The sequence below is a fragment of the Poecilia reticulata genome, linkage group LG9 (assembly GCF_000633615.1).
Source record: "Poecilia reticulata strain Guanapo linkage group LG9, Guppy_female_1.0+MT, whole genome shotgun sequence".
Lineage (NCBI taxonomy): Eukaryota > Metazoa > Chordata > Actinopteri > Cyprinodontiformes > Poeciliidae > Poecilia > Poecilia reticulata.
Window position 1 is genome coordinate 857,334 of NC_024339.1, and position 15,671 is coordinate 873,004.

At 41.3% G+C, this 15,671-nt stretch overlaps 1 protein-coding gene across 1 annotated transcript; it reads right to left on the bottom strand.

The window, feature by feature from the left end:
- Positions 1 to 12,277: 12,277 nt before the first annotated feature.
- rpl35 (ribosomal protein L35) lies at positions 12,278 to 15,392 on the bottom strand. The gene is made up of 4 exons (XM_008417361.2): positions 15,292 to 15,392; positions 14,702 to 14,838; positions 12,894 to 12,975; positions 12,278 to 12,471 (listed from the first exon to the last, which is right to left on the bottom strand). Exons 1-4 carry the CDS (start codon positions 15,292 to 15,294, stop codon positions 12,322 to 12,324), a joined length of 372 nt encoding a protein of 123 aa, XP_008415583.1. The 5' UTR covers positions 15,295 to 15,392; the 3' UTR covers positions 12,278 to 12,321.
- Positions 15,393 to 15,671: the final 279 nt, after the last annotated feature.

The following is a 15,671-nucleotide window of genomic DNA, read 5'->3' on the forward strand; positions in this document are numbered from 1 at the left end:
TCTATCTATCTATCTATCTATCTATCTATCTATCTATCTATCTATCTATCTATCTATCTATCTATCTATCATGTTAACTTTCTAAAAACCCGCCATACGTTGTGAACAGCAGCCTGATTTTGAACACTCCCTCCTCTTCCCACCAGCCAAACGTGTCCATAAGYAGCCCAACCCAATCTGGCTTTAGTCCTCAGTGAGAATATGAAACAGGTACTTACTCCTCACAAGTGCTCCATTAACACGTTATTGCCATGTCAACTCAAAGTTTGCTTTGTTCAACTTTTTATTTTTTAGCATAGAAGGTTCTGGATAGAACCTAAACACTGAKAATCATTTAGTGAATGTTGAGCTTCTTATTAATTTTGTACCTTCGCAGTAGTTAAAGGAACAGAAAATGAGAGTCGTGTTTACGCTTGATTCCAACTGTCTGATTTTATTAACACTTTCTCTTTATTAGCAGAAAGGCCTCGCCGGTCCAGGATGGTTTACAGCTATTGGTTGAGTTTCATTTGGACCGTTTAACAAGGCTCACCGCAGCTCATTTGGCATTTAAAGCTGCTGCTACGTTCTAACAGCCCAGTTCCCACARAATGCTTCAAGGAAAACTGTGCAACACGTGATTCACAGAGTGGTTCAGGAGTGGACCAGGTAATCAGGGAGGGAAAATGCATCGTTAAAATATTTGCTGTTATGCCATTGTTACACAAAAACCCACAGGCCTGTAACGATGAGGGGAGAGAGCCATGGCGGCCCACTCTGCCCAGCCCCCTGTCAACCGCTAACAAACCCACAGAATGAACTCGCCGTAACCTGAACAGCAGCGGAGAGGATCTACAGTGACAGGCGTCTTGGTAAAATCAGCAGCAGGGTGTGGAGGCACAATCAGAGGAACATTACAGAGCAGGAACTGTGTCGTTCCTCAGCGCTCAGGCCGGGGGATGGGAGCAGGTGAGAGCTGGAGCAGAACTCTGAGCAATGCTGGGAAGTTTCTGGAAGTAAACTGTAACCATGAGAACACACATGCTTTGTGTTAAAGTGCTGTTGATAACCCTGCTTGTTCAAAGCACTCCAAATGGACGTTTTAGTTCCAGCGAGCAGAGCATTCTGCTTTATTTCAAACATTCATCTGTTCGCTAACTGGTTTAAAGCCGAGTGGTCTGCTGTGAGGAGATGACAGATTTCACAACCAGTCAATCAATAATCAGTTGGTTAAAAGAAGGAAATCTCAGTCAGTCTGTTTGCTTCTTTCTAATGGTTTGTATTTAAAAAGATTTTATTGTCACTATGTGGCAACAACCTCCACTGCTAGGCAGAAATAAATCAAATTAAGCTTAAAAAAATAATTACCATTCTTGTAGTAATGGTAATTGTCRCTAGTACGCTCAATGTGCTCTTCAAAAAACAAGAAATATATTTGCAAAGAAAAAATTAAAGCAAAGGAACAAAAGACAAAATAGAATTGAACCGTAAAATCATAAAATTATACTTACAGTAACCGTAATAACAAAAGTTCACAAACATTTGCATCGTAAAAAAGTCAAAAACTGAAAAGCGTAAGAAAAATGCAATCAGACTAAAGTAATTCATCAGTTGGCTCCTCCCCCTCATCTGACTCAGGAGGGGCATGTGAAACCACGAAGATATGTAGGAAATGATTAAATGATTTAATCAATACAATTTAAACCAGTTGAAGAATTTCAGTTTTAGAGTAATGTGTTACTCTTATTCTTCAGCAGCTTTCAGAATGGATGAATTTGGTAAATTTGATGAAGAATTGCAGTAGAAGAGCTTTTTTTTAAACATAAGTTATGTAGTAAAAGTGATTGAGCTGGAATGACTGTAAGCAAAATTTTCTTACAGCTTTTCTATCTTTTTGTGAACTTTATGTTTATAATTACAGTTTTCTTCATGTCCTCATTTCCAACAACCTAGAATTTAAGAACTTCTAGCAGTTCAGCAAAGATTAAATGTGTGTTTATATTATAAATGCAAATAATCAAACACCTTATTGTTAATATCTGCAAGTAAAGATGAATATAACTATATCATCTGCATATTGATCAAAGCTGATGAGGTTTTTCTTTATTGCACCAGTCAGAGATCATACAGTGTTAAACTGGAAGGGGCCTAACATGGAGCTTTGTGGAACGCCACATGTAAAAGGATAAAACTCTGAAACATGTCCTGTTTAAACGGATCTAAACCATCAAACTGATAGACAGAAACAGCATTTTTACTCTCAACAGATGAATGCAGGGAGGCTTATTGAAGTTATAACAATCTTTTGCTAAAACTAAATAAGTGTATTAACAAACAGAACCAGATCAATGATTAATGTCTTCACCTAAAGCAGGAAGAGAAATGGCGTCTAGATATTAACACTGCACTAATCTGGAACTAAACCTCAGAAACCAACTCCAACAGATACCGTGTTACACAAACTAAAGAAACACACCATTCTTATCATTAAATACTCTAATACAGATTTTAGGATCAGCATTGTTCAACAGTTATAACATGCAAGAAGATGAAGCCTGCAGCAGATCTGTCTCTCTCTCTCTCTAGTGTTTTCCCCTCTATTCTGTAGTAATAAAGCCCTGAAAGAAACAGTCAGGATGGGACAACAGCATGTAATGACACCGAGATATTTCTTAACATTTCCCAAAATGTGTTCTCTCTATGTGGACTAAAAATACTGAGGCCGGCCCATGTGGCTGACACATCGTGTGGCTGACACATTGAGTTGTAGCATCCTGGTTCCACTTATTAGAAGCACAACCAGATTTTTCTGGAATGTCTCAGCTCCGAAAGTATAAATGCAATAAATATAATAAAATACAGATTCTGAGCAGATGCTTTGATTTATTTTTCTCCATGTACTGTATTCATTCCATGCCACAAAGCACAGAGAATAAATTATATTAATGCAATGTTATTTTCTGAGGCTTTGAAAAGTCTATAAAGGCCCATAAAGTTGTTTATATGCTGCCTCTAAGCTGTGCAACACAAACATGTTGGATATGTGAGTGATTTATTCCCAATATGTCCATATAAGTGACAATGTGTAAYAAAGGGCAGAAGGACGAGCAAAATGAAGTGTGCAGAAGATGAAAGCGTGTCTGTCTGAAGGAGCGTTCAGCCTGAAACCGTCTGGAACGAACTCAGACCGTTCCTTCCTCTGATGGAGGCTCAGCCTTCCTCCAGAGACCCCGGATCTCTGAGCCTACAAGGTAAACACTGACACAGAACGCTGCCGTATTTTATTTCTTCAGTTTTCGAAATGACCATATTCGGCTAATTTCACTACAAACTCCATTCGTACAACAGCAGAGAACACCATGTTCCCTTAATAGATGATAGACTTGATTCAGACTTTATATTTAACATGTCTCTTCTCCTAGACGTTTTTCTTCCAAAGAACAGAATTAAGTGAAGTTTACTTTGTTGAGCTATATATCTTGTCACAATGTTACTTCATCATCAAAAACATACTTGGAGTCTTGCCTTGATTCTTTAATGCATGTTTGAGAAATCCTATAATTTCTATGGCAACCATTCAGCTGTGTAAAATACCTGGGTGGACCTACAGCTCTGCCTTCAAGGACACAGCTCCTCCTCAGAGCTGCTGGTTCCGAGTCTCTGAGGCCCAATTTCAACTTTAAATTAGAATTAAATATCTTTTAAGCTATATCTGATACACACAGTATTTTTATAACAACTGAAACTAACAGTTACTTGACTATAAAACTAAAACTACGTGCTTGGAAAATACAAAATACTATCCCTTCAACATATAATTAACTCCTGGATCTTCTGTGTTACTTTATTCTGTGCATCCTGCTCTTTATTCTCAAACCCCTGGTCTGTCATGGCAGATGGCCGCTTGTACTGAGCCCAGTTCTGGTTCTGCTGGAGGTTTCTTCCTGCTAAAGGGGAGATTTTTTCTCCCCACTGTTGCTACATGCATGTTTGTTACCTTACTTTAAGTTAAATTTAGCCATTAATCTCAATGAAAATTGAATATTTTTCCCTAAGATAAAAAAAAGTGTGTAACAGAGCAGGGATTCTACTGCCCTCTGCCGCAAAGGTGCAACAGAGGGAGGCTGGAAAGCAGAGCTCCTCTGCTCTCTGGTGCAGTGAGGGGCTGCACTTGGGAGAAACTGGAGAGATCCAGTCAGTCACACAGCAAGTGAGTAATTGAAAAAGCATGTTCAAATCAAACCTGTGCAGCTCTGCTAAGTTCTAGGGCAGAGTTCTGTGAAACCAACCGACCAACAGTTCTTTTATCCCTCCCTCCGTCTTCTCCTCCCTTGCATTCCAAGGCTTTCCCAGATCTGAAGGGAGATGTAGTCAAGTTTACCAGTACAGCACATTCAGCAACAAGGCAGTTCAAAACATAATACAGTAACCATTTATGAAACAAGCAATGAACGTTACATTTTGTCCAAAGCCATCAATATACATCAAATGCTCTGATCAAGGATCTAGTTACTATTAATCGAAAGCAGATTAAATCAGGTGGGTTTTTATTCTGGATTTAAAGGAACTCAGGGTTTCAGCTGTTTTCAGTTTTCTGGATGTTTGTTCCAGATTTGTGGTGAATAGAAGCTGAATGCTCCTCCTCCATGTTTGGTTCTATTTCTGGTCTGCATCCCAGAACCAGGAGACCAGCGAGGTCTGGAAGGTTGATGTAACAACAGCAGAGCTTTATGTATTGTGGTGCTAAGCCGTTCAGTGATTTAGAAACCGTCAGCAGTATTTTAAAGTCTATTCTCTCAGTGGAAAGACTTTAGATCTGGGGTGATCTAAAGTGAGAACACCAGCAGCAGCGTTCTGGATCAGCTGCAGCTGGATGTTTGATTTTTTTTAGGCAGACGTGAAGACACAGTTTCAGTAATCAATGTCACTAAAGATAAATGCATGAATGATTTTCTCTAAATTTTGCTGGGACATAAGTTCTTTAATCCTGGACATGTTCTTCAGGTGATAAAAGGCCGACTTTGTAACTGTCTATGTGTCTGAAGGTTCACATGAGAGCCCATCAATATACCCAGATTGTCTGTAAAATCTCCTAAAGGAAGCATCTAATCAGATGCCCAAATAACTGACTCCTCTCTTGTCTCTACTCTGAGACCCCTAGTATTGACTAAAGAACCTGAGTCTGCTTTGACTAACATGAGGAATGGTCAGAAACCTCAGTTAGGGGTCATCTGAAGCGGAGCCACCACAGATCTTTCTGTGTGGTGCTGAAATGTGACAGTTTATTCTCACTGCTAACCACTTGAAAGGAAATTTGAATCAACATGCACATAACTTTCAAGTGCCAGCGAGTCTCTCTAATTGGGTCCAGACAATGTGAACATTTGAGTTTTCTTCTGGCTCTGGGTGGGAACAGCTGGGCTTGTTTGTGATGACTCAAACAAAATTTCACTGCCAGTTGACATGAACATTTCTGTGTTTTGCATTTTTTGCTTATTACGCATATTGGCATTGTTGACAGTTTTTCTTTTTTCTCCCTTGCAGCAGTTTTGCGTGATTACAACTTTGGTTACAACTTTGGTGATAAGCTGTAATCAGTTGTTCAGATTGTTTGTTTTCATTCCATCATCCAGTTCTGGCTAGTAATGATTGTTGGCAAATCCTAAATTACATCTCGGTAATGAATTTGACTAAATTCATTTTGCCTTCAGAAATACCCATAATTCCCTGTGATGACAAGAATCGGGTTTAGTTTAGAACATTATGGCTCCGCACAAATTTCAAGACTGCATGTGTATCTCCCTTCAGCAGTTTGTGAGGAGAATGAACCGAATGCTGAGGACATGAGGCAAGGGTCATGAATGGTGTTAAAAATATGTAGGCGCTGCTGCAGGTCATGCAAACAGACATCTGCATCACTTTTATTAAATGTTTCTTTGACAGATTTTATGTGTTTTAGCCTCCTATCCTGAACAGAATGATCCCAGTTGGAGGGTGGGGAGGCAAAATCTATTTTCCCAAGCAATTAGAACAACTGCAGTGCATGAGAAAGCATGCCCACTGGGTCTAACAGGGACATGTTATTGTATATCCATGGAATCACGCCGTACTACACAAAGGTCCAGGAGGATGAAGTTACACCGTGTTCTGTGCAAAAGAATTCAGTGAAATATCTGAGCAGAAACAGCTAAGGATGGAGATAAGGGGTGGGGGGCTCTGGACATGCATGGGGGTTTAGGCTAAAACTACACAGTCAATAACAGAAAATCTTAGAAAGTCCCTGGAAGGTGAAACATGCTGTTCATATGACCTAAAATGTAGTTTTCAGGTGATTTATGACCTAGAAACCAGGTCATGTATTCAACATTCAGAAAACCAACAAGTCAGACCCAAAACAAAAGCTTGGCGGCTTTGGAATTGACTTCATATCACAAAAGACTCAAGCTTTTACACTTCAAAAACACAAATTTTACTAATTTAAATATCTTAATGCACTTTAAATAAGACAAAAGTACCTTACAAGTAACTTTTCAGCAAGGTGGGATTTTTTTAAGGCCTCCAATACTGAGCATCCAGCAGATGCACAGTTCCACCAGGTGTTTGCTAATTGCTGCCGGCTAGTCGGAAGGAGCTGAGTGGAGGAGCCATGACGGGAGGGGTGCTTGGAAACAGCATCTCAGAGGAGGAGCTGTGACCATGAAGGTGACAGCTCACGGTCACCTCAGTTGTTTCCTTCCAGTTAGATCAGGGGTGGGCAACTCCAGGCCTCGAGGGCCGGTCTCCTGCAATGTTTAGATGTAGCTCTACTTCAACACACCTGGCTCAAATAATGAGGTTGTTAGCAGGACTCTGGAGAACCTGACTGCACTTATGAGGTGATTGACCTGTTGGATTCAAGTGTGTTGGAACAGGGAGACGTCTAAGAGTTGCAGGACACCAGCCCTCCAGGACCAGGATTGCCCACCCCTGGGCTAGATCCACCCAGGTGTTTTGCACAGCTGAAAGGTTGTCATGGAGATTCACAGATTTCTCAAACATGCATGACAGAATCAAGGCAACACTCCAGGTACATCTTTGTTGAGGGAATAAGATTATAACATGATTGAAGCTCAAAAAAGTTGATTTTACATGATCCTGCCTCTTTAATCAAGGCAGTGCTCAGCATCAGAACTGGAAGGAAACAGCTGAGATGTATTTAATGAGTTGACCTCATCGCAGCTAGATGCTACCGTTCCGTGTGCTCCTGTGTTGTCCGCAGACCTGAAGAATGCGAGGTCGAAACCAAATGATGTTCAGGCTTCACATACCAGCAGAGGCCGGCCGTGGGCCCCTCTGACATCACTGCAGAAACAACAAGGCACAGGGCAGATAACAGATTGAGCCAGTTCACCTCCGAAATACCTCCACACGACTCAACACTGCTGCTGGTTCCAAACAGCCTCCACACTCATCAGCAAGACTCCAACCAGTATGCTTCTGGTGAAGAAGGCCCAACAGCCCCAGCAGAAATGTTCCTCTATCAAAAGGCTAACATGATAAGGACGTTTGGGACAAGCCATGCACTGTTGCCACACAAATGACTTCTTAAGTGAAACAGGTGTTCTATATTCGTTTCATAATAAAAGACAGCTGCAAAGGCAAGTTGGGACCACACAATGAGAAGAGATGGAGGTAACGGTCTAACCACTAATTGGACACAAAGAATGAGACGCCGGGAGAGCAGGAGGCTGGCCCAAAGCCCACCACTAATTAAACCAATCAGAAAGTCATTTGTTTTCTGCTCGGCTTTGTTTTCTTACATTATCTGAGGTCAAATTAAAACAAGCCAAAGAAACAATTTTCTCCTTAGTGTTCAATACTAATTTTCAGGTCATGGTAGTTTTTAAAAGTCTGCTCAACTCTATTAAATACCAGGTTTTTGTGATAAAATGATTTAGAATTTCAAAGCTTTTTTCATTTCATGTGTAATGTGAAAAAAGCCATTAAACTGAGAATCAAACTAACCTGTTAGGAGGAAAAGAAATGTGGCAGTGCCATGCGGACAGACACTGGAACCCCCCATAGGGCCGCCATGGCTCCAACAGCGAGGCATGGGGGCAGAAACCTGCGGTCCAATCAGATCCCCCCAAATCCAACCCGCTGTCTCCTCCCCCACTGAAGACCAGTCCAGGTGCTGGAAACAGGGCCACAGACCCATACAGGACCCATCTAGCAGGTGCACCCAAACCCTCAACCCCCCACAGCTGACCACCCCAAAAGGGGCTGAAACAACACACACACACACACACACACAGCTCACCAATCCCCACCACCACAACCAGCAGTCCAACCAAAGTGTGGGGGGGTTGAGGGGTGGCTCCTGCTGAGTGTACTTCCCCTCCTGGCCCCCCCAGTCTCCTTAGGTACCACATTGTGTTTCTTTTTTTATTTGCATTTTATATGAGGAAAGTTTTTTCTCATCCCAGAATCCCGGCATTTTAAGTGTTTCTGCTTCGGTTACGTTTTAAAATCTCGTTTTACTGCACAATCCCCAAGTCAAACATCATCACCACTGATGATCATTGACTCAGATTCCTTTTACAAAACAACCTAAACTCTGCTGACTCTTCTGATCCTCTTCAGCCCAGGCGCAGAGTCGACTGAGAGCGTGGTGTTGGTTGTGTCTCGCTGCAGAAGTAGCAGATCATGCACCACACGCTGCGCTCTGGAGAGATCTGCACCCCACTGCTGCTCTGGAACGGCCGGAGAGCGCAGGAGCCTGTACACACAGAGGAGGAGCTCACTGGTACCATGTCGTGCTGTTTTTGGGTTGTATGGTTTCTTGGGAATTTAGACATCTAAACAACCTAATTATGCTGAGAGTTAGGTTGATAGGTTGTCCATTGACAGCTGGAATCTGTCCCAGCTGGCACTGGATGAGCAGCGGTGTGAGTCCTTACAAGAATCCAGTCCACAGTGAACTCAGAGACATAGAAGCAAACAAGCACATAAAAACAGTCTGCAATTGAAAAATCTGAACATGTTTGGACCAGAGTCTCCAGAGGAAACCCAAAGCAGACATGCAAACCCCGGATGCAAACCATAAAGGGTTTGTTACAAGGTACAGCATAATTGTGAATCGTACAAAGAGATTTTCAAAATCTTTTACAAATAAAAATCTGAAAAGTGTGACATACCGTTGTATTTAACAGGCATATACATATTTATTAAAACGGTCACCATGTCATGACAGTATGATACAGATAATTTGTAAAAAGATTGATTTTCTCTCTGTGCTACTGTTGCCATTTGTAGAAATGCACCACTCCCAAAAAAAACAACCAATCAGAGCCAGGAGGAGGGGCTTAGGACTGTCAATCAACCTCATGTACCCACAGCTCAATGTGCTGACGGAAGAGAAACAACGTGAAAGAAAAACTAGACTGAGCTTTCACAACAGGCTATGCTATCAGGAAGAAGCTGCAGCTCAGCAGAGAGAAATGAGGGGGAGGTGCAGCACTAAGATCCGCCTCCTGGCTCTGATTGGTTGTTTCTAGTTAGCACTGGGAAAAGGCAGAGGAGCTCAATTTTTTTCACAGATTATCTGTTTCATACCAAACTGTCACAACGAAGTCAGTTTCAACATTTATTTTTCACAAAAGTTACTTGCTCCGTTTTTAAAGTGTAACTAAGGCCCCTCTGAGAGCAAAACCCAGCCCCTGACTAAAGTTCTAATGAACTTTTCAGGTAAATATTCATTAAAAAAAATGTCATAATACATAATTGCTCTTCCACTTCACAATCATGCATAAGTTACTCTGCATAAGGGCTGGTTTGTCAACTCAAAATGTGCAAAAATTTCAAGATGCACAAAAACTTTTGAGGCACCGTTAAACACATTTTATGGCATAAAGTTAGATTGTCTCGCTCCTTCAGGAGTCAAAACACTACCAAGAATGAAGTATGCAGCTGCGCTGAATGAGAGGATGATGAGGAAGATGGTGCCCAGACCCAGGTCCCCCACAGCGCAGGCGTTTGGACAAGCACAGGGGCTCTCCACCCAGATGTGCAGGGGCTCTCCACCCAGATGTGCAGGGGACCAGGGGCTCTCCACCCAGATGTGCAGGGGGCCCTGGCTGCCGAGGCTCTGGACTCGGAGGGAGGACGTGGACTGGTTGGGACTGCAGTGGTAATGGGCTGCAGTCATTGGCTGTTCCCTGTGAGCTGGAGCAGGACACAGAGACTGCTGTGATGTCATGATGAAAGCAAAAACTCAACGTAGGAAAATGTTTGTGTTTCCACTCACTAAAGTAAAACACGGTCAGCATCTTCAGAGTGTGGTTGTAGTGGAACTCATTGCCCTCGTGCATCCCATAGTTCACATAGCGGCTGATGTGGCCCCTGGCCCTCACCAAGCAAGAAAAACAGCACATAACTGAAACGTGTTTGATTTCACCTGATACATAAGAATGAACATTTAATACTTTAAACACAACAATCCTATCAGAATCCCACAGCACTGTCAAAATTCTGCAAAAATCTGATAAATCACATCAAGATCAACATATAACTGAATAAAATATGCATCTTAATAAGCTGCATTCATTTTAGCAAATAGATCTACACAATATTGTTTGCATGAGGGCAGATATCCTTTCTTTTGTGTGTTAGGGGTCCCCCTAGTGGTGAATATCCCATCAACAGGTGGAAATAATCACAAACTCAGGAAACGCAGCTATTGGCTCTGATCAGTGTTTCAGATTTTTAAAATTATAAATAAATGTCAAGCAACGAACTAAGAGCTAAATTAGGTTTTTCTGATTAGACTCAAAAAATAAAATAATGTAGCTCAGCATTTATGACATGTAGGATATTATCTTGAGTCACATTCACCTTTGATGCATTCTGCTTTTCACACCCGTTCAATAAATTTGAATATTATTGAAAAGCCCATTTATTTTAAACTTTATTACTAAATGAAACACAATATATAGATCAACTACCCAGACGGATGTTCATAAAAGCCTTTATTTCTGTTACTTTTGATTTTCTACTTACAGCTAATAAAAACATGACATTTAAAATTAGATTATTACATCAAACCACTAATTTGTTTGGAAGTGTGAGCTTAATGAAAAGTAAGTTTAATGCCTGCTTAAAAGTTATTATTTTCAAAAGGTGATTTTAATCTGACCAGACCCTTCAGGACATATATTCTGATTTATTGAATATGACTCTGTGCCCTTTCTACTCCAACTTCAGTCATCAACATTCACAAGAAGTATTCAAAAATATTCTGAATTTGTAACTTAATGACAGTTTTTATTAACCAGACCATTCCCTTCTTTCTGTCTTAAAAAAATTATCTAGATGGGTTTTTTTTTTTCCATCCAAGCCTGAGAGTCAGAAATTGGCAGTAGCTTTATTGTACCATGCAAACTTATGAAAACTTGTCAAATTTTGTGAAATTACAGTATGGGAAGCAATAAAACATGAGTTGTTAAAGGAATGTCAACACCAGGTGAGGTAGAGAAGAAGAAAGCATGCTAACACACACAGACAGAGAGAGAAGGCCTGCTGGAGGCTTCATGCCGGTGAGGCGGTCCAGTGTTCCTGCAGGCTGACTGCATCGTGACTGTAGGAAAGTAATTAGTGGAAAGGTGACAGGCATTCTGGGCGTTCAGCTCAACATGGCTGCCTTTGTCACATGTTGTACCAGCATGACTCCAAACAAAGCGTCAACACTTTGCTATCCAAATGTACAAGTAATCTGGAAGTAATATATAATGTGGTAAGAATCCAGGGGCTTTATACACCAAATGGGATGACTGGGTCACTTTATTAAACATACATAATCTATTGGTTTTAAATAAAAACTGATTTAGACATTTCATCTCAACACCTTCTACTTCAGTTCAACTCACTGAGTCCAAGTAGTTCAAACTTCCAGTCTTGTGTTCCACGAATCTTCAGTTGCATTCAGCGCCCCCTGCTGGCCACATCATCCGTATTACACTTGATCCGTAATGACGGTTATTCATTAGCAGTTCGAGTTGATGATGAACTCAAAATGTGTAGAATGTTTTGGCTAGTTAACATTCCCATAAACAGAATATAGTTATGCAAGACTGGCACCATGTAAAATTTGGGATTAAGAGTTTCCTGATTGAGGATGTCGACTTTTTCCAACGTTTGAATCATCATCTACTTCATAGTAACTTCTTAGTGATATGAAAGCAAAAATATCATTTGAATAAACAAGCAACTTTTGGGTGGAGCATGTTAAGATCATTTTAGTGAGATATTCAAGAAAACAAAACGTTTTTTAAACAGATTTTATTTTTTATCAATAACAAACAGCCTTTAAGCTTTGACAGCAAATTTGCGCATGGAGTAGAGGAGGTCTTTCCTCTGCTGTTTCTTTGTGCGCAGACTCTCTTCGTGCTTGTTGAGCTGGCGGCGCATTGCCCTGGTCTTCTTGGGTCTCAGATCCAGGGGCTTGTACTTCTTGCCCTGAAACAACAATGTTGGGGTCAGGAGAGTTGGTCATGCAGCCTGCTGAACGGTTCATCTGACACTGAACTTGTTTAGAAATATTTTAATAAAGTGTAAGAAAAACAAAAATAAAACAAGCTGTGCATTCCACAGCAAGCACAAACGCTCCATTCCCATGCTAATCACAGCCATTTTGAATTAGATGGTCAACAATGTTCTGATGCAGCAGCAACAATAACCGGATATCAGAGCAGCCATTCTAACCAGGGTTTAGTAACAGTCTTCTCAAGTCTCAGTCTTTTGGTAAGCAGTTGTTGACAATCAGCGAAACATCAGCTCAACAAATATCATCTCAGACTAGAGAAACTGAAAATCCCAAGCCGACGGCTCTCTGTGTGTGTGTGTGTTCAGTGAGCAGAGACTGAGGATGTGGCTCTCACCTTGTAGAACTTCCTCAGGTTCTCCTTCTGTGTCTGGTTGATGACGGTCAGGACTCGGGCGATGGATTTGCGAACGACACGGCTGTGAAACAACAGAGTCAGACAGCTGATCAATCCACTGATGAACACAAGAGCTCAGAGATTTACACCCTGAAGCCTGACTGGATGAAAACATCTTCCTAATGAGTTGGTTCCATCTCCTCCATGCCGCTGGGTGCTTCCTCCTCTGAACATGTTCTGACCAGCTTGACATTTTATTTTTAATCTGGGTTTGAGGATGTTTAAGCTAACTGCTTCAATGAGAAAGGGAATTTGTAAAAAGTTAAAAGAGTTTTGCTTTCATCTAGAGCATCTCTAGATACTAATCTTCTCTGATTCTAGCAGAATAGTTCTGGCAGAAACTACAACAAGCAGTGAAATGTTTCCAGCTTTCACCCAAAGATGCAGGAAATGCAGAGGCATCCTAAGATTGAACAAGAAGTTGGTCTGGAGCAAAATATTGCAAATACATAGTTAAGATCTCAAATGACTTGTTTGCTGCTGTAGTTCAACTTTCAAGACAAAAAAGTTCTTCAGCCAGCTGCAGGAGAACCTCACATTTGACAGACCGGACAGCAGGAGGCGCTGCAATGACTGGGGGAGAGAACAGGAGGGTTTGGTGTGTGAGGAGGTCAACACCGCCTGGAACAGAAGCATACACCTCTACCCTCCATCAGAGTCTCAGCTGGGATCCACTGAGCTCATTTAGTCACTTTAACAACTGATTTCATCTATAGACACTCCAGCTTGTCCCAATCAAACTTTTCACTAACCCCTCAGTGCTGCCCATAAGAAACTAGCTGAGCTCAGGTCCAGTGGGCTGCAGATGAGAACCAATACAGAAAGACAACATTTAAATCGTTCACAATTTCCAGAGACAGGTTAATGTGCCTGCAGTAAATCCAGATTTAGATCTTTATTTTTAATCATTTCTGACAGGAAATGATAGACATAACCCAAGAGATCTCATACAAGGTGCACTACTGTGGAAATAAATCTCTTCACTTGAATATGAACAAAAACGTCATGTCCCAAGATTATGTGGAGATATCAGTAATGGTACAGACTTCATTAACCATTGCAGTAACCAAATGCTTCTCCTGGCTGCTGACAGACTTATTCCACGTCTCCACTGAGCTTCTATAAGGAGCAGAAGGGCTTTTGGATGAAGACCTCTCTGAACTCTACATATATTCTCTACGAGAAACAAGTCTGAACTCCAAACCATTAAGAGTTTGTTGTCCACCTGGCTGCGCATTTTGGATCACTGTCATGTCAAATCATGACGTTTCTAACAACACCTTGATGTACTCCTTCTGAATGAAAAACAGCTCAACAGCATCATGTTCCCAAAACTAAGCGCAGCCATTCAGCAGAGATTTACAGTTATGGTGTCGTCCACTTTGGTTGTTTTGTTCTGGACCCCTACCCTACGCAGGTCTGTGACCACCCTGGGCACATTTCGTCCCAAGAATAAAACTCTTAATGAACATTTCTTACAAACTCCACATCTATATAGAGAATATACTTAACTCATATGATACACTTGCCTTTAAAAGCTGGTGAATTACAATTATGTTTGCATCACCCATAAAATTAAGAGTGAAAGCATCTAGAAAATGAACCTTCAGAAAGATCTTCCTGCCCTAACACCAGTGATTTAAATCTTAATATGGACACATTTCTCACAACTAGCTGCGGAGAAGAGGAAACAGTTTGTCTGTGTAGATGTGGATCAACAGAAGCAGCACCAGCGGGCTCACACTCACATCTTGGAGAGCTTGGAAGCGGCTCCGCCGGTCACTTTGGCCACCCGGAGCTGGGACAACTCGTTCTTCAGGTCATCCAGCTGTTTGAGCAGCTCCTCCTTCTTCTTGCCCCGCAAATCTCTTGCCTTGATCTTGGCCTAAAGCCGGACAGAGAAAAGACGTGTTAGAGAACGCTGCTAATTCTACACACAGGCCATCTGCAGACCTCCTACTCCTCTACAGCCAGAGCTTCCACCGTTAAACTATCCATTAAATAATATACAGTTCTATCGGCAAACCTACTGTATTTAATTTTAAGTAATTGTACCAATAAATGTTCTATTTWAAAAAAAAAAAAACACTACACGAGTCATCGCTAGTCTCATCATGTTTCTCAAGCTAGCTGTTAGCTTCTAAGTGGAATAGCACCGCTCGGTAGGAGCGCTTCATAATTAACCATTTCTTCCAAAACTTTAGTAACCGAATCTTCAATACATATACCGAGAGGTACATAAGAACCTTATATACCACTACAGCTTGGATACTTCTGGTTAAACAGTCTGCTAAACGTAAAAAAATAAAAATTTTATCCCGCAGAGTCAGCTCCTCACCATGTTCGTCGTCGCTGCCCTGTTGGAAAGGCCGGACACACCGCGTGCTCAGAAAAAGTAGCTTCCGGAAAAAAGTGAATCAAGACTTTAATCCGAAATGTTTGAACAGCGCCCCTGACGGACGGAGTGTTTACAGCAAGGACTCAACCACCATGACGCGCGCAAAGATAAACTTTTTTTTTACATTTTCAAGGAAATGTAAATTAAAATATATATTTTTAGACGAGTTTCGTGTTCTTTGTCACAATTTCTCTACAAAAGTAAATTAAATCGCCCCCCCACACACACATAACTTTGTCTTTAATAAATAACTGGAATCGGTTGTGTTGACCACATGAATGTGTGGTGTACTTTCTTTCTACAGTGACTATAATCTGGTA

Bases quoted from the DNA above. Each gene is read 5' to 3' on its own strand.
- rpl35 (XM_008417361.2), bottom strand. The intron at 12,976-14,701 runs GTGAGTGTGAGC...GTTGTTTCACAG, and splicing joins GCTTCCAAGCTCTCCAAGAT to CCGTGTCGTTCGCAAATCCA. The intron at 12,472-12,893 runs GTGAGAGCCACA...TTGTTGTTTCAG, and splicing joins ACCTGAGGAAGTTCTACAAG to GGCAAGAAGTACAAGCCCCT.